The sequence below is a fragment of the Suricata suricatta genome, chromosome 13 (assembly GCF_006229205.1).
Source record: "Suricata suricatta isolate VVHF042 chromosome 13, meerkat_22Aug2017_6uvM2_HiC, whole genome shotgun sequence".
NCBI lineage: Eukaryota > Metazoa > Chordata > Mammalia > Carnivora > Herpestidae > Suricata > Suricata suricatta.
This window is the reverse complement of record NC_043712.1, coordinates 5,720,476-5,737,659: the sequence shown is the minus strand read 5'-3', so window position 1 is coordinate 5,737,659 and position 17,184 is coordinate 5,720,476. Positions and strand designations below refer to the sequence as shown.

At 57.8% G+C, this 17,184-nt stretch overlaps 2 protein-coding genes across 2 annotated transcripts in view; one reads left to right on the top strand and one right to left on the bottom strand.

Moving 5' to 3' along the window:
* The first annotated feature begins 1,888 nt into the window (after positions 1-1,888).
* On the top strand, positions 1,889-8,292 carry TOR1B (torsin family 1 member B). Its single transcript, XM_029920496.1, has 5 exons — positions 1,889-2,104; positions 2,722-2,987; positions 4,599-4,774; positions 5,928-6,055; positions 6,388-8,292. Exons 1-5 carry the CDS (start codon positions 1,906-1,908, stop codon positions 6,627-6,629), a joined length of 1,011 nt encoding a protein of 336 aa, XP_029776356.1. The 5' UTR covers positions 1,889-1,905; the 3' UTR covers positions 6,630-8,292.
* A 2,324-nt stretch (positions 8,293-10,616) lies between these two features.
* The window catches only part of LOC115276945 (torsin-1A), a 27,481-nt gene continuing 20,913 nt past the window's right edge, over positions 10,617-17,184 (bottom strand). Inside the window, exons 4-7 of the mRNA XM_029921063.1 lie at positions 16,470-16,735; positions 13,781-13,956; positions 13,577-13,704; positions 10,617-11,194 (exon numbers count right to left, since the gene is read on the bottom strand). Of these exons, the coding sequence (XP_029776923.1) occupies positions 10,947-11,194; positions 13,577-13,704; positions 13,781-13,956; positions 16,470-16,735 (818 nt within the window). The 3' untranslated portion in view covers positions 10,617-10,946. The remainder of the gene's footprint in view (positions 11,195-13,576; positions 13,705-13,780; positions 13,957-16,469; positions 16,736-17,184) is intronic.

The window sequence follows — 17,184 nt, the reverse complement described above, 5'->3', positions numbered from 1 at the left end:
TAGACGGGGAGATGTCTGGTGAACAGCCAAGTGGAGAGGTCCGGTGTGCAGCCAGAGGGAGGGTCTTGAGGGGAAAGTTGGGGCCTCTCACCCAGGAAGAGAGGATGGAGAGAGAAGGGGTCTAGAACGGAGCCCCAGGGCAGTTCAGGATTGTAGAGCAGGGAGACAGGGAAGACGTGGTGATCAAGAGGCTGATGGTGGAGAGGAAGGAAGCCATCTGGCCAGAGGACCGAGCCCCAGACCCACACGTCTTTTCCTAGCAGCTGCCAATCCAGAAGGGAGGCACCAACTCCTAGTAAATGCAAGGTCAACATATGGATGAAGAGTCAACGCCACTATGCCGGATGGGATTTCAAGTTGGGGTCTTCACCTGTGTTTGTGCATTTTTAGATCGACCTTGGAAATGTTCATCATAAGTGTAAGTGGCTGCAAAAGACCCAATTTCCTATCTATTGTATTGACATATAAACAATATTGCTACTTTGCTCTTCGGATGTACTCAGTGGATCTAGCCCCATGGCAATTTTACTCACTGTTCAGGTCAAAACAGAGACGTGATGGAGAGCCTTCCCCAACCTGAAGATTGGGGGAGGTGCCCCTCGGTGTGTCCCACATCACAGCATTGACCTTGAGGGATGTGAACCATCTGTTGCCCCTCTGTGTCCCCCACCTAGACGGAGAGCTCTGGGAGGGCAGGGATTCTGTCCGCCCAGTACCTGCTGTATCCCCAGCATATGACCCAGAATCTGACACAGAGCCAGTGTTTGTTAAATATTTGTTGACGCGTTGGCGGATGGGTAAACTCAACCACCTTCAGCAAAGTCTGGGTCAAGGTTACCTGGACTAAACTCCTCACTGGACCCAACAGCCACGGTGATCTCTGCTCTGACCATGCCGCTCCTTGTGTAAAATCTTCCGTGGCTCCCTATGGTCCCCCCAGACTAGAGGCCAACCTCCTTATAGCACCTGCTGGTCTTCCCATTCCAGTCTCCACCTGGCTCTGCCTCCTCACTGTCACCAGCCTCCACCACGTGAAATACTTCTCCAAACCGCAGTTTCTGTTCTCTGTGGGAACGTTGTTCCACTCCTCACTTGCTGCTGGGCTAACTAAAGCCTTTCATTCTCAGTTTAATGTGTTTTTTTTCTTAAACTTACTTTTGAGAGACAGAGACAGGATGAGTAGGGGAGGGCCAGAGAGAGAGGAAGACACAAAATCGGAAGCAGGCTCCAGGTTCTGAGCTGTCAGCACAGAGCCAGCGCGGGCTCGAACCCATGAACCTTGAGATCATGACCTGAGCCGAAGCTGGACACTCAACCGACTGAGCCACCCAAGCGCCCCTCATTCTCAGGTTAGACAAAAGCTTTCCCTGCTTCACGGCCCTTGTGCTTCTCCCACCGCCCAGTATGGGCTCTTGCCCAATAGCCTGGAGGCTGGAGAGGGCCAGGACCAACTCCCTCTTCTTCACTGCTGTCTTCCCCGCAGCCAGCAAAGGGCCTGCCTTGTCGCATGCTGAGGGACAGAACCGTGCTTCAAGGTGGATTGTGCATCCCGGCTGGAGCCTGGGCCTCCAGGGCGCAGAGCACCTGTTTCAGGAAGGCAGGTGGTAGGCAGACTTGGGGGACGCTCACTACAGCTCCAGGGGAAAGGATGACAAAGCCAAAGGTGCGGGCTCGAAACCAGAAGCGGGTGAGGGGTTCACGAAAGCCATTCCCGGACCCCTCCACCCTTCCCCCCCCCCCCGCCCCGGGGGCACCAACTCCCGCGCCACGCACAAAGATGGCGGCACGGAGTCAATATGGCCGCCACGAGGGTCTGCGGGGCGGAAGTGACGCAAGCCGGAAGTCCGGCCGCGGCTTCGCAGCCTGGGAGCGCGGGACGGAGGTCGGTGGGCTGTGAGCTGGGCGATGCCGCGGGCGGCGCGGCTCGGCTGTGCGGCGGCGCTGGGGCCGCTGCTGGTGGCCCACGTGGTGGCGGCGATCGATCCCATCAGCGTGGGCATCGCCATCGGGGCCGCGTCCGCCATCACCGGCTACCTGTCCTACACGGACCTGTACTGCCGCTTCGCCGAGTGCTGCCGCAAGGAGCAGCCGCTCAACGCGTCGGGTAGGGGGGGTCGGCCCGCGAGGGGTGCGGCGCTGCCCCCGCGCCGGGGCGGGAGGGAAGACGGACGGGGCCTCGCTCCGGACTCCGCCCCTGCCAGCCGTGCCTTCTGAGACACAGTCCGCAGACCGCGGGGGCCCTGCCGTGAGGTCCTTACTGCCTCGGATCCCCTGGGAGTCCCGAAAAGAAGCTGAAAGCGGCGCGCTCAGCCCTTTGCGCCATGTTAGCCCTATTAAGGCGCTTTCAGGGGTGCGGCGGCCGCCCCGAGAGCCCCCCTCTGGCCCCGGGGGTCCTGGCGCTCCAGCCGGGGGAGCTGGGGACTAGTGTGCAGCGCGCTCAAGACGGGGCTAATTCTTGGACGATCGAACGCGCTTAGCTTCCTTATTCAGACCCTGAAGTGTTAAGCGGGACATCCGTCTAGTGCGTTTCCTTGGAAGTGGCATCGTGTGACTCGGCGGCCCGAGGTTGTGCCTCTGGGCCAGCCCTGGGGTTTTGGCAGACACCCCGCAGGACCGATCGCTAGTAGGTGCCTCCCGCTTTGGCCAGCTGGGGAAAGCGCCGCTTCTCTGGGACCTGTCTAATGTGCATTTTTCTCTCTGTTCTCCGGCTGGCTTTTGTAGCCCTCAAGCTGGACTTAGACGAGAAGCTGTTTGGGCAGCATCTGGCCACAGAGGTGATTGTCAAGGCGCTGACTGGCTTCAAGAACAATAAAAACCCCAAGAAACCGCTGACTCTTTCCTTACACGGCTGGGCCGGCACGGGCAAGAATTTTGTCAGCCAAATTGTGGCTGAAAATCTTCACCCCAAAGGCCTGAAGAGTAACTTTGTGCACCTGTTTGTCTCGACTCTGCACTTCCCTCATGAGCAGCACATAAAACTGTACCAGGCAAGAGACTCCTGTTCCCCCGTCCACCGGCCACTCGGGTCTGGGCGACCTTCACTAACTCTGACCTCTGCTGCTTCTCTTGGCTTTTCGGTAGCCCCGGGGCCCCGCGGGGTCAAGGCACACTCGCTGGCAGTAACCCTTTGCTGGGGGCAGAGTTGTCCCACTGCTGCTTTTTTTTTCTCATTGGGTTCCAAAATAATACAGTGGGACCGGTGACGTGATTAACATTAAAAGACGGAGCCAAGAGAGGTGAGGGGCCTTGCTCCTTCTGGTCTTTCTGGCCTGGTGGCTGGTCCGAAACTTGAACCCAGATCTTCAAACTCCCCGCAGCCGAGTTCTGCAATGAAGGAGCCGGTTTGAGCGTTGCTGTCCGAGCCCTTGGTGAAGTGGAGGAGTCTCGGGCGATTTGTGGGGACACAGCCTCATTAAGTCTCCCCTGGGATGCGGCACTCGCACTGAGCACTCTGTGGGTGGCGCTGTCCACTAGAAGGTGCCCCCCTCCCCACTTCTGTTCCTTTTGTGCCTCCCGTGCAAATCCCTGGTGTTGCTTTCTTTCTTCCCATGAAAGCCTCAAAGAACTGAATCCTCAGACCAGTCCTTCTGAGATCCTCGTTCTACATTTCGGTGATGTGAAGTTGTCTACTTGGGTCCTCGTTTAAAAGAATGTTGTCCTTGTTAAAGGTTGACTGTCATACTGTTGAGTGGAGCCTAAATAAGAAACAGAAAGTGATCTGGACAAGGAATTGAAAGTGGATGTTCCCCAGGCGAGCCGTGACGCAGGGGGAATTGCCAGAAAGTAAAGAATAATTTTCCTTTTCCGAATCTTATCACAGAGACCTGTGTCTCTAGAAATACAGGGATTAGGGGAGGGTGCTTCGGAGCCTTTCGGGATTTGGGGGTTCAGGGCTTGTTGCTTGGGCATCTTGTGTCAGGAGCCCATGCTTTTGGGAAGTGTCACTGCCTTTGTTCCCTGCGGCAGGACGGTAGGCATTGGTTTGGGGCACCGTGCCCCCCTCAGGGCGGTGTCTCACTCCCCAGTGTGTCTGGCAAAATTAACCTGAGATTTTAGTCCCCAGTGAGTTGAAATGATGGGTTGGTTAACAGTGAACCGATGACTCTTCACGCGTCTCCTCTTATACTTTTAAAAAGTCACCTTCGGGGGCACCTGGGTGACTCAGTCAGTGAAGCGGGCGACTTCGGCTCAGGTCACGATCTCACAGTCTATGGGTTCGAGCCCCGCGTCGGGCTCTGTGCTGACAGCTCGCAGCCTGAAGCCTGCTCGGATTCTCTCTCTCCCTCTCTCTCTGCCCCACCCCTGCTTGTGCTCTGTCTTTCTCTCTCAAAAATAAATAATAAGCAACAAAAAAAGTCACATTCGGCACATCATCTGAGTTGGGGGGAAAATGCTTTGCGTGTTAGCATCCGTCTGCCAGGCCACACTCTTTATAGACTGAATTACGGGAAAGCTGTTGCCGGTGACTGGAGGTGGGGATGCAGGTTCCCAGAGCTCTTGGTCAAACCCCAGAGAACTCTGAGGCTGGGTCGCCCAGAGCGGGAGGGACAGGGCCGCTCCTCCACTTCTCTGAGCCTCTGTTTCTCCTATGGCTCTAGGACCAGTTACAGGGATGGATCCGGGGTAACGTGAGCGCGTGCCCCAGCTCCGTGTTCATCTTTGACGAGATGGACAAGCTGCACCCCGGGGTCATCGACGCCATCAAGCCGTTTCTGGACTACTACGAGCAGGTGGACGGCGTGTCCTACCGGAAGGCCATGTTCCTCTTTCTCAGGTCAGCGGGAGGTGAGGGTTCGGGGCCGTGCAAGCCGTTCCTTCTCCCGGGGCTGGAAGGAGGCCCTGGCGGCCAGCAGCGTGCGGTTCCCCGGGGACAAAGGTGCCCGGCCAGAGTGACCTGCTGACTTCTGTTAGCTTGGGGGTTGCTGGTGTCAGCAGGGCAGTGGGTGGGGGTGGGGTGGGGAGGGGACAGAAGATGAATGAAATGATTGCTGATAACGGGTGATTTCATTACTTGTATTACTTGTGCGTGTCTCTGAGGGTAAAAAGTCGGCATGGGGGCACCTGGGTGGCTCAGTCCGTTAAGCGTCTGACTCCTGATTTTAATGTTTTATTTATTTTTGAGAGAGAGACAAACAGCATGAGCAGGGGAGGGTCACAGAGAGAGGGAGATACAGAATCTGAAGACAGGCTCCAGGCTCTGAGCTAGCTGTCAGCACAGAACCCGACGCAGGGCTCGAACCCACAAGCCGTGAGATCATGACCTGAGCTGAAGCCAGAAGCTTAACTGACTGAGCCCCCCAGGCGCCACTGGCTCCTGATTTTAGCTCAGGTCATGATCTCACGGTTCATGGGTTCAAGTTCCACACTGGGCTCTTGGCTGACCTCGCGGAGCCTGCTTGGGATTCTCTCCCTCTTCCCCTCTTCTCCCCCACCTCTCTCCCACCCGCCCCTACCCCCCCACCCATGCATGCACTCTCTCAAAATAAATAAAATTAAAAAAAACAACAACCCACTATTATGCGTTAAGTTCTGGGAAAGCAGCACACAAGCTCTTTGAGGGCAGACACTTATTTCCCCTTTGTCTCGGGGCACTTAGTGCAGGTTCCTCGGTTAGGAATAAACCTCAGAGCAGGGGCGCCTGGGGGGCTTTGTCGGTTGAGCATCTGACTTCGGCTCAGACCATGATCTCACGGTTCGTGAGTTCGAGCCCCACATCAGGCTCTGTGCTGACAGCTCAGAGCCTGGAGCCTGCTTCGGATTCTGTGTCCCCCCTTCTTTCTCTCTGCCCCTCCCTGGCTCATGCTCTGTCTCTCTCCGTCTCCAATAAAAAACGGTTAAAAAAATTTTTAAGCGTCAGAGCATATGTGTTTCTTGGTTAGGCACAGAATCCTAATCGGAGCCCTTACTCTGTTCTTTGGCGTACTCAGCAACGCCGGCGGGGACCTCATAACGAAGACGGCCCTTGACTTCTGGCGGGCGGGAAGGAAGAGAGAAGACATCCAGCTCAAGGACCTGGAGCCCATGCTGTCCGTGGGAGTCTTCAACAACAAACACAGTGAGTCTCCCAGGCTGCCCGCACCCCTGCCAGCAGAGCCCCCTCTTTCCTTGAGCCCGCCCCCCCGCCCCAAGCCCCCGAACCCGTGGGTCTCCGTGACGTAGGGACTTTGTCTCCGGCGTCCTGCAGTGGAAACCGGTTAGCAGAGTCGCCCACCAGCTCTATCAGGCTTTGTCGCGCCCTTGACCAAAAGAGATTCTTGACGGGTGAGGCCGCACAGGATGCGCCGTGGGTCGGATCGACAGGGGCCCCGCAAGGGCGGCGCGAGCTTGGCCAGGCGACAGTGATGGTGACGCGGAGACCCCCCCCACCCCCCCGTGTCTGTGGCGCAGGTGGCCTGTGGCGCAGCGGACTGATAGACAGGAACCTCATCGACTACTTCATCCCCTTCCTCCCCCTGGAGTACCGCCACGTGAAGATGTGCGTCCGCGCAGAGATGAGGGCCCGGGGGGCCGCCGTCGACGAGGACGTGGTCACCAGGGTGGCAGACGAGATGACGTTCTTCCCCAAAGACGAGAAAATCTACTCGGACAAGGGCTGCAAGACCGTGCAGTCGCGGCTGGATTTTCACTGACGCCTCGTCCAGGCGGGGTAAGAGCCCCCGGGGAGCTCACGCGTGAGGGCCATGCCCTTCCAGAAGTACTTCGGAGACCCCCTCGGGGTTTGTACATTTGCACCGGTGGCCTTTGGGGATCTAGAAGCTTCTCAGAGGCGAGCTGTGAAAAGACGCTGCTCTGGTGGGTGCACATGTCATTTTGGACCTGACAGCCGTCCATCCATCAGCTGTGGCCGAAGGCGAACCTTTAAAATCCCTCCCCCCACATACCGACCCTGACGGAAGTGCCTTGCACACTGCGGTGAGCGTGAGTCCCCCCCCCCTGCCGCACCCACAACTCCGAAGCTGCTGCTCTTAACTCAGGGAGTTCCAGGGCCCCCTCTGCAATCGGGGGAGCATTCGGTTTGCACCTGCTCAGAACCTTCTGCTCGGTTCCTTTTGCACAGAGAGCTTCACTTCAAGCTTCACGGACTTGAAGTATTTTCAGTTAAAATCGGTGGTACCTGCAGGCACCGTGTCCGGCGGCGACATGGCCCGTACGCTGAGCCTGCTCGGCCAGGTGGCCTGTCTGCCTCTGGCGCGGGGTCTCCGTCCCAGGCCCCTGCGGCCGATGGCGACAGTGGCCTCCCCATGTGTCCCTTGCTCTGGCCGCTCCTGGAATTGCTCTGCCATCATTGGATATCGACCCCAGCCTTCCTGGCACCCACTTTGGCTCCTGGACTAGACGTGGCCCCAACCCCATGCCATCGCTAGAGTGAGGTCGGAGCGAGACCGCGGGGTGGGGAATCGAGCCCTTGGCGCCCGCAGTGCGATGTTCGTCTGGCACAGTGCGCTCGCGGGCCCGGGGCTCCCTGGACGCCGGGGCCATGTGGGACCCAGCGGACAGGCTCGGGCTCCATGGATGACGCGGGCCACAGAGCAGTCAGCTCGCGGATTCTGCCAAAGAAACATTAAGTACCGTGCTGCGGGGATGTTAGAGTTTTCAGAGAGATGCGTCTTTTTTATAATGTTTTTACTGGCAAATCTCAGATAACAGACACGTGGACTTGGGACGGAGCTCATTTTAAAACGTGGGAAGTTCCACACGTGGAATAATTGTCTATTCCTTTACCAGAAACTCTTAACGGAAACACTATGCGTTTTTGTTGTTAGGGGCGCGGCCACACGCGGGCACAGCTGCAGATCCAGCAGTCACGTGCAGCGGCTGGTCCTGGGTGTCACGTGACACCGGGTGTGGCGGGTTCTGGCCGCGGTGAATCGGGGTGCAGGTCGGAACTGCGGTGCGGCGCAGACGGGTGAGAACCACGGGCAGCGTGTTCATATGTACAGGGTAGGACTCGGGAGGGCCTTCCAGAAGGTCGCATCTAGCCTTTGAAAAATGCCAAGTTAAGGCTTAACGTTTTTAGTACGCGTTCTCGAGTTGGAGCGGGGCGACCTCTTTCGTAGCCCGGCGAGCGTCCGGGCAGCGGAGAGGGGGGGTCCCCGTCGACGGTGACGCGGCCCCCCGCATGCGCGGGCCGCCTCGGACTGTTACCGCCTCGTCCCCTGCAGAGGGGGGCCACGCTTGCCCCCAGCCCGGCCTCCCTCACCCCGTGTGAGGTGCAGACAAGAACTTGCCATGACGAACTTAACAGAAAATAAAGACTAAATTTGATCATGTGACAAGTCACATGCAGACATCTTTGGGTTTTTTTTCCTCTTTTCACTGGGAAGCCCGGAAAGTTGGGGGCCCGAAAGAAAGGCTGTTTGGCAACTCGGGGCCTCACCGCACCCGGGCGTGCTGGGGGTAGTTTTGCATCAGACAGTATTTACCTTGAAGGCCGGTTTCCCCAGACAGATGCGCTTCCGGGGGGTTAGGTGGTGGGTTATGCGCTGTATTTCCATGGATGAAAATGCCAAGAATGGCTGGACTTTTTCCGACAAGTATTTTCTCCCGGAATTAACATAGGAAAGAAATCTGGGGTGGGGGGGGGCTCCCTGCTGACACACCCTGCTGACACACCCTGCTGACATTTGAGCAAGGCTCAGGCCAGGCAACCAGCATGGGTGAACAGCGGAACCCCAGTAACCTACCAGCGTCCACTCGGTTGCTGGTCTTGTCAGTGACTCATTACCGTTGATCCTCTTTCCAGGACAAAGCAGAGTCAGCTACTCTCTAGAAAGTTCAAACCCTCTTTGTCAACATCTCCCCCGAGTCCCTTCGTTTCTCAGTTGAAGGCAGTTAAGTCCTTTCCAGGACTGAGGGCAAGTTGGCTACTTTCTAGAAAGTTCAGGGGTGCCTAGGGGCTCAGTCGGTTGAGCGGCCAACTTCGGCTCAGGTCATGATCTCGTGGTACGCGGGTTCGGGCCCCGCGGCAGGCTCTGTGCCGACAGCTCGGAGCCTGGAGCTTAGGATTCTGTGTCTCCTGCTCACCCCGCCTCTCCCCTATTCGTGCTGTCTCTCTCTCGGTCTCTCAATAATAAATAAATGTAAAAAAAAAAAAAAAAAAAAAAAAGCCCAAACCCTCTTCGTCAGCATCCCACCCAGTCCCCTCACGTCTCAGGTGAGGGCGGTCGGGTCCCGGGACTGGACTCGCCAGGTCTGGCTCGCAGCCGAAAGCAGGTCCCGCTCCACACCCTGCACTGTCTCCTCTACAAAGACCGGACTGGGCAAGCTGAGTCGGGGGACCCCCGTGCTCCCTCGCTGGGGACCCCCAGGTGCTGGGGCTGCCGGCTTGGAATGATTAGCCCCGTGTGTGACTCCGGGGGACGGGACCACAGGCCAGCTTCCGATCCACATCACGAACTTCCCTCGTCCCTCGGAGGCCTGCGTGCCCGTCCAGGGCCTCCGTGCAGGCCGGTACCTCGAGGCAGACGGTCCGGGGGACCTTTAAAAAACGGTCCCGTGAGCACTGCTCAGGCCCACCCTCCTCAGGAGGGCCACCCCCAGCAGGCGCACGTGGCGGTGTGGGCAGCTGTGCCCCGGGTGCCCGCCTGGCGCTTCGGCGGGGCTAGGCCTCCAGACCTGAGCCCACGGCTGGGGTCAGGTGCTCCGCGACCCCGCAGCAGTGCGGCCCCCAGTGCCACCGAGCGGGAGGGCTCCAGAGTTCCTGCCAGGCTTCACCCCAGCCTGCGCTGCGCCTCTTAGGTCGGAATTTGGTGCCAAAGCACCGAAGACTTACAGCGAACGGGGATCTTTCTCCTTTAAAGATGTTCTCACAAATTACACACCGTTTCATCGTCCAACGGTAGCTCTTTGTGGGGATAAGTAAAAACACTTCTCAGGATCCCGGGGGGTGGGGGGCAGCTACACTTTCCTGAGAGGTTTGGGGATTTCTCATTAAACGACCCAAACCAGTAACATGGAGGGTTTTTGAAAACAGCAAAACTGGCCGGCGACATTCGGCTCCTTCAGGAATGGAAGGCGGGGAAGGGTCTTTGCAAAGCTGACGGGCAGGGGACAAGCTGGAAGTAGGCTGCTTTCGAGGAAACTGTTTCTCCCGAATGTTCACAATGTTACTAAGAGCATTCCCATGGTTCGCAATGTTACTGAGATCAATCCCGTTGGAGAGGGGACTTAAGGCTTATCTGTGAGGGGCCTGAGTGGGTCTTTGTGTCTTTTTTTTCTCTTTATTTCTAAGAGAGAGCATGAGCTGGGGACGGGCAGAGAGAGAGGGAGGGAGAGAATCCCAGCAGGCTCTGCACTGTCCACGAGGAGCCCAATGTGGGGCTCGAACTCACAGAGACCTCGCCCTGAGCGGGAAGCCAGAGTCGGCCGCTTCACTGGCGGAGCCTCCCGGGCGCCCCTCCCCGGGCCGTGTCCTCTTACGCACTTTCCCTTATCCAAACGCGTCACTGCCCCTTGTGATGGCCACGCTGGGGCAGGCCTGATCACCGCTCCAGCCCTGGTCCCCCGTTCTGCCGTGCCGAGGACCCAGGCTTGGGCTTGTTTTCAGTGAGACGTCGGCGGGCGTCTGGGATGCGGTGACAGAAGTTAGAAAACAAAACAAGACCAATGACACAGAGTCTGAGAGGTTTCTCATGGGGTTAAAAACCATTTTAAATAAAGTGATCACATTTTCGGTAAAACTTAGACATCCTTCCTTGAAACAGAAACACCTGAAATTAAAACATGATTTTTAAAAAATCACGAGCCCTCGGACGAGCGGCGGGGAGCCGGGCGCTGCTCCGAAGTCCATGATCCGTCAGGTGTGATGCCCGAGGCTCCAGTGGATGGAAACCCCAGGAAGGTTCCCCGTTCCGCCCCGCAGGAAACGGCTGCTCCGGTCCCGGGGCCCTGGCCCTGGACGGGGCCGGAGCCGAGCGCGGGGGCCGCCTTCCCCTCCGACCGCAGCACTAGTCGTAGTAGTAATCCAGCTTGGTGAACACGGTTTTGCAGCCTTTGTCGGAGAAAACTCTCTCCTCTTTGGGGAAAAATGTCATCTCCTCGGCCACTTTGGTTACAATGTCCTCGTCGATTTCAAAGCCTCGCGCCTGCATTTCAACTCGGATGCACATTTTTAGGTGTTTGTATTCCAGGGGGAGGAAGGGGACAAAGTAATCGATGAGGTTTCGGTCAATTAAGCTGCTGTGCCAGAAGCCACCTGGGGAAGAGAAGACGGCGCTGCTCATGCATCGTCCACGTGCCCACCCGTCCATCTGACACCCCCACCGCCGCCCAGGGCGGCCGCGAGGTGCCAGACCCGGAGGTGGAGACTGCGGTTCAGGGGGCCAAGGGAACCCGGGAGCGCCCACGGGCAAGACCAAGCTGTGCCGGCTCCGGGAACGCAAAGCAGGGGTGACGCAGCAGCCTCGGGCTCGGGGGACGCCCGTCCGGTGGCCTGACGGGTCTGGAGCGGGAGAGAGGCCCAGCGGGAGAGAGAGGAGGGCAGAGTGGAAGGACACGGTTCCCAAGCTGGCAGTGTTTCAAAGAAAGCACAAGGACGGAGGAGTCCCCAGGGAAGGGCCAGCCCCTCCCTTCCTCGGGGAACTTGGGACCCGCTGGTCTTCTAGAAACCTGCGTCCAGACCACATGGCGCATCTGGGGACAGAGAACTTGAACCCTCAGAGCGGTTCTGTGCGAAGATGGTGCCGCGGGGTGGCGGCGCCTTGCTCACTGTCCATGCCCGTCGCCCAGCCGGCCCCCACACCTGCGACTCCACGGTCCATCCCCCTGAAGGGCACAGGCACCCTTCTCCTGGCTCAAGCCGGACCCTTGACTCAGGGCTCTCCTGTTCCCACACCAATCCTTTAGGAAATCTTATTCTACTTCCTGAAGGTTTTGGCCTTCAACAGGCATCCTGAGCCACCAGGTCCCCCAGCTCCCCTGCCGTTCCTGCCCCCCTCCCCCGCCTTCAGCCTAGCCCCCCACAGTGGCCAGCGTGGTCCTGCTACAACTAGGTCTGGTCAGGTCACTGCTCAAAACACTCCAGCAACCCCCTCCCCCTTGGGAGTCAAACCCAAGGCCTCCCTGTGGCCCCCCGGCCTTTCTGACCCAGCGCCCCCAGGGCAAGACCTGCTTCTTATCCAACCCCCTTTTCTCCCTCGTTCATCCTGGGACTGCCACAGTGACCGGGCACACCCCACCTCAGCGCTCTTGCATGTGCTGTTCCCACCGATGGAATGCTGTTCCCTGTGGTGTCCGAAAGGCTCGCTCCCGCAGTCCTTGGGTCAGCTCAACTGTCCCCCTCACAGCGAGCCGCCCTGACCACTCTACTAGAACTGCCGCCCGTCCGCATCCCAGCAGCCCCCAGCCCTCTCTATGGACTTCCTTTTTACCTATTGGGGGCGGGAAGGAAGACACACCTCTCCGTGGACAGCACGGACCTGTCACCGGGCGTAAAGTCCATGAGGATAAGGGTTGGCTTTTGTTCACGGCTGCGTCCCCAGTTCTGGGGCCTGTGCCTGTCACCTACGGGAGCTCAATGTTTGCTGAATGAATGAAGGAAGGAGCTCAGCCGTCTGCCTGAGGCCACAGCCAAGGAAGGGCTAGGCCGGGTCCGCCTCATCCTGAAGCTCATGGTCTGGAACCTTCGCGCCCTCTCGTAACGGGGGACCTGGGCGGCTGGCCTCGTCCTGCTGACGCGTGTAGGCTAGCGTGCCTGCCGCGTGTGCTCATGCCGGCACGCCAGAGACCCACCTAACACGTTACGAGATAGCCCGTCTCCATCAGTGATGTTCCTGCTACACAAACGGACATAAACGGTCCCCGCGTCTCTGCGGCGGCAGCGATTTCTCGTTCCGGACGCGAACGTCTGCTAAGCTCCAGCACGACCCTGAACAGAGCAGCCTCAAGTGGTAACAGTCCACCCTCGTGACTCACGGGCTACCCAGTGAGTCGTTCTGCATCAGGGGACTTCCTGCCTCCGAGGGCTCAAGGTCAAAGGTGTGTGAGGTCTCTGGAAAGGCCAGGAGCTTGGTGGCGAAAGGCTCAGGCTCCAGAATCAGAGCCACCGAGCAGGCTGTGTGGCCCCGGGCAAGCGGCTCTCTCTTGAGCCTGTTTCCTCATCTATAAAACGGGGAGGATGACAGTTTCTAGCCCACGAGGTCATGGCGGAGATAAGGAAACGGGAAGGTGGCACGCGGAACGCGGGCCCGCCCGCTGTCTGGCTGCCATGCTCGTGCACAGAACCCCAGCGTGCTGGGGTGCGGCCCAGAGAGCGCGACGGGACAGGCCCTCCCTTCCGGAGGCGCCCACCCTGCTCGACCACCTGCTTTCCTTCTACAAAGGAAAACGATCAAGCCAAAGAGAACGGGGACCTAATCTTCAAGACCTCGAGGATCAAGACTGTCCTTCCTTTCAAAGAGCACTCTGCACACCTTACGGCGTGTGGGGCGTGGAACCCTGACTCGCTAGGTCTGGGGGAGGGACTGAGCATCCGCCTTCCAAGCCAGCTCCAGGTGACGGCGGGGCTGGCCGTCTACGCCCCCGGACGCGGGATCGCGACTGGGAGGAGGGTCGGCACCGCCGGCCCGGCCGCACTCACTGTTCCTGTTGTTGAAGGCCGACACGGACAAGGCCGGCTCCATGTCTTTGAGCTTGATCTCCTCCCTCTGCTTCCCGCTCCTCCAGAAATCTAAAGCCACGTCTGTGATCCTTTCTGCCCCAGCGTTGCTGCAAGAGAATTCAGGGAGGTGAGGACTGGGTTCCGTCCCGGAGCTCCGCAGCCCTGGCCCAGCCCCGGCCTCACCTGAGAAATATGAAGATGGCCTTCTGGTAGGAGACCCCGTCCACGTGCTCATAGTAGTCCAGGAAAGGCTTGATGGCGTCTATGAGGCCGGCGTGCATCTTGTCCATCTCATCGAATATGAAGATGGACCTTGCGCACGTGCTCACGTTGCCGCGGATCCACAGCTGTAACTGATCCTGAATTACGAGGGGGAAAAGCGGATACAAAGCTCTCAGCGACGGAAACAAGCGGCATGAGCAGAAGCGCCGCGACGGCCGCGTTTACAGAGGGCTGACCGCGGCCCGGCACTGTGCTCAGCACTTGACACAGGCGAGCTCTTTGCTTCCTCCCCGCACCTCTGTGCACTGGGCGGTATCGTACCCATTTCCCAGATGAGGAGAACGGAGGCACAGAGCTTTGCCATCTTGCCCAAGGTTATAAACTCAGGGTGTAGGAGGGCTGGGATCTGAACCACGCCCTGCCTGGTCCCAAAGCCCCACGTCGCTTAGAGTTCCCGTGCCGTGAGAGATCGTGACGATGCTGTGTCACTGAGCTGCTGATCCTCGTCGTTAAAATGGCGACATTCAGGGGCGCCTGGGTGGCTCAGTCGTTAAGCACCTGACTCTCGAGGTTGGATCAGGTTATGATCTCACAGTCATGAGATCAAGCCCTGAGTGGGGCTCTGTGCTGGCGGCATGGAACCTGCTAAGGATTCTCTCTCTCTCCCACTCTCTCTGCCCTTTCTCCACTCTTCTGTGCTCTCTCTCTCTCTCTCTCTCAAAATAAACCCCCCCAAAAAATGGTGATGTTAACAATTATCCTGCGCACACTAGCCTTCTTGGAAAAAGGCAGAGGGGCGCCTGGGTGGCTCAGTTGGTTAAGTGTCCGACTTCAGCTCAGGTCATGATCTCATGGTTCATGAGTTCGAGCCCCAAGTCAGGCTCTGTGCTGACAGCTCGGAGCCTGGAGCCTGCTTCCGATTCTGTGTCTCCCTCTCTCTCTGCCCCTGCCCTGCTCATGCTCAGTTTTTTTGTTTTTTTTTTTTTAAAAAAAGGAAGAAGGACAAGACCAAGAGACCTATTCTGCCCATAAGTCCTAAGACTAGGTGCTTCCTTTCCCCATTGCGGACAGTAAGGAACACTGGCTCCATTAAGCAAGGCAACTGAGTGCAGGGAGGTAACACTCCTGAGTTTCTGGAACAATGCCTAGGAGGTTTCTCAAATGAATCTGCCTAACCAGAAACAGTCCATAAGAACATAGTTAGGTACTTCTCACAATACTAAGCAAGCAAAGTAAGAAAGAAAAAAAAGATCCTGTTAATCAGAAAACTGAACTAGGGTTTTATGCAGCGCTTTCCCACACAGAGCCCAGGGTGAGGATGGGAGGAATTCGCTGTTTTCGGAGGAAGATTCTGGAAGGTACAATGTCGGTCTTGACTGCTTAGGATTTTGGATTTTGCTTGGCTACTGTGATCATGGCTTCAGTGTTTCCAGGTCTACTTATCCAACCTACGCAGTGATTCCGCTCTTCTAGCTACGGACCAGCTTCTACCTAACCCAGGAAGGAACAGAGCTAAAGTCGAAGTGACTTGCGTGAAGCACATGACTTTTTAAACAAGGATGTACTCAGATCTTCTGGGCTCGAAGAGCCAAGGTGTTCTCACTCTGCTTCTCCAGTTTACAGGCAATGAGATAGAACATACACCGAGCACTCACTAAGGGGTAGACCCCGCTCTGAGTGCTATTCACATAATACGCTTAGCACGATATTTATTGTGATCTCCCCAAACCCCTCAAAGTAGCTGCTATTGCATTCTCCGTTTTACAGATGTGGAAATCAAGGCACAGAGATGTTAAGGAACTTGCCCCAAATCACACAGCTATTAAGCGGTGGGACCTACAGACAAACTAGGAGCACCCATTCATCACACAATCTGTCTGGAACGTTCCTAGTTTTAGCGCTTGCGCAAGGCTCGCATCCCAGGAGCCCCTGGAGCCCCGGAGGCCCTAATGTTCACCCAGGCAGGAGGGAAAACAAGTACTTACAGGTGTGAGGGCTAAGTATCTGCCTTGTTCGCCTTGCAGGTTTGTGACACAGACAGAAAACGCAAGAGTATCTGCCATGTATTTGAAGGCTCATGTCAGGCGGCATGTGACACGCTCGACAGGGCTCCGTGCATTCACAGCCACCCTTTACAGAGAAGAACCTGGGTGTCCGCTCAGGAGACAGTCCCAAGACTACACAGCAGACGGGTGGGAATGTGAGGACTCACATCTAGGTGTGTCCGTTGCCAAAGTCCGGGCGGTTAATCAGTGAGTTAAATTGTAGAAGCAGTTTGCAACACTTTAGCAGTACAACCTCAGGCCTTTCTGGAAACATTTCCTTTTTTACGGAATGAGCTAGACTGATCTTCAGGTTGGATTTGATCATGCCCATCTCTAAACTCCCACGACTCCCCTTCCTAAAATAAGTAGCGGCTGAGCCTGTTTTCATCAGCCACCAGCACAACGCTCTGACGGCACTGACTGCTCCAGGCACCCCCGACTCCCCCTAACGGCCACACGTTTCAGAGGGGAACTGGCGCGGGCAGTGGCTTCCGGGCTCATTCATCCCCCCACGCAATCCCCACGTTCCACCCCACAGCCAAGATACCCCCGGACCCCTCCAAACCCAGCGTCATCCAGGAGGGACTCCAAAATTCTGCTCTTGCCTTATACAGGGTGATGTTGGAGGCGTGTGGAAAGTGCAATGTGGCCACAAACAGGTGCACATAGTCACTGTTGAGACCGCCCTCGTAAATATTCTCCGCGATGATCTTGCTGACGAAATTTTTGCCGGTGCCCGTCCACCCGTGCAGAGAGAGCGTGAGCGGTTTCTTGGGCTTCGGGTTGCTTAGGAAGCCGAAGACAGCGTTTAGGATGACTTTCTTTGCAAGATGCTGTCCAAAGAGCTTGCTGTCCAGATCCTTCTGCAGCGCTGGGAAAAAACAAAGCCGGTCAGGGACGGGCCGTCGGTGTGTCTGGCGAAATCCAGCCCAGGGTTACAGGCGCCGGTAAGGCCAGCAAAGTCAGCTCAGTTCTGGGAGCACCTTGTAAAGCGCGGAGGTACGTTCTGGAGCTGCCCCGGGGCAGGGGGCAGGGGGCAGAGGGGCGGAGGGAGGCCCTCCCCCTGCGAGCCCTGCCCATTGCCTGCGCCCCTCACCCCCGCTCTGCCCCTCCCCGGGCACCGCCCGGCCGTTAAGGGCTGCGGATCGGCCGCAGGAGTTCCCATCACCCCTCCGGGAAGAAGCGAAAGTCTCGGCGGAGGAAGCGGCCCGGGCCGCCGCTCGCCTGCTCGGGGCTCGGGGCAACGGTCGTGGTCGTGGCCCGGAGCTGGCGCCACCCCCGCCCGGGCCGCTCCGGCTTCGGGTGCCGGCCCCGCCGGGG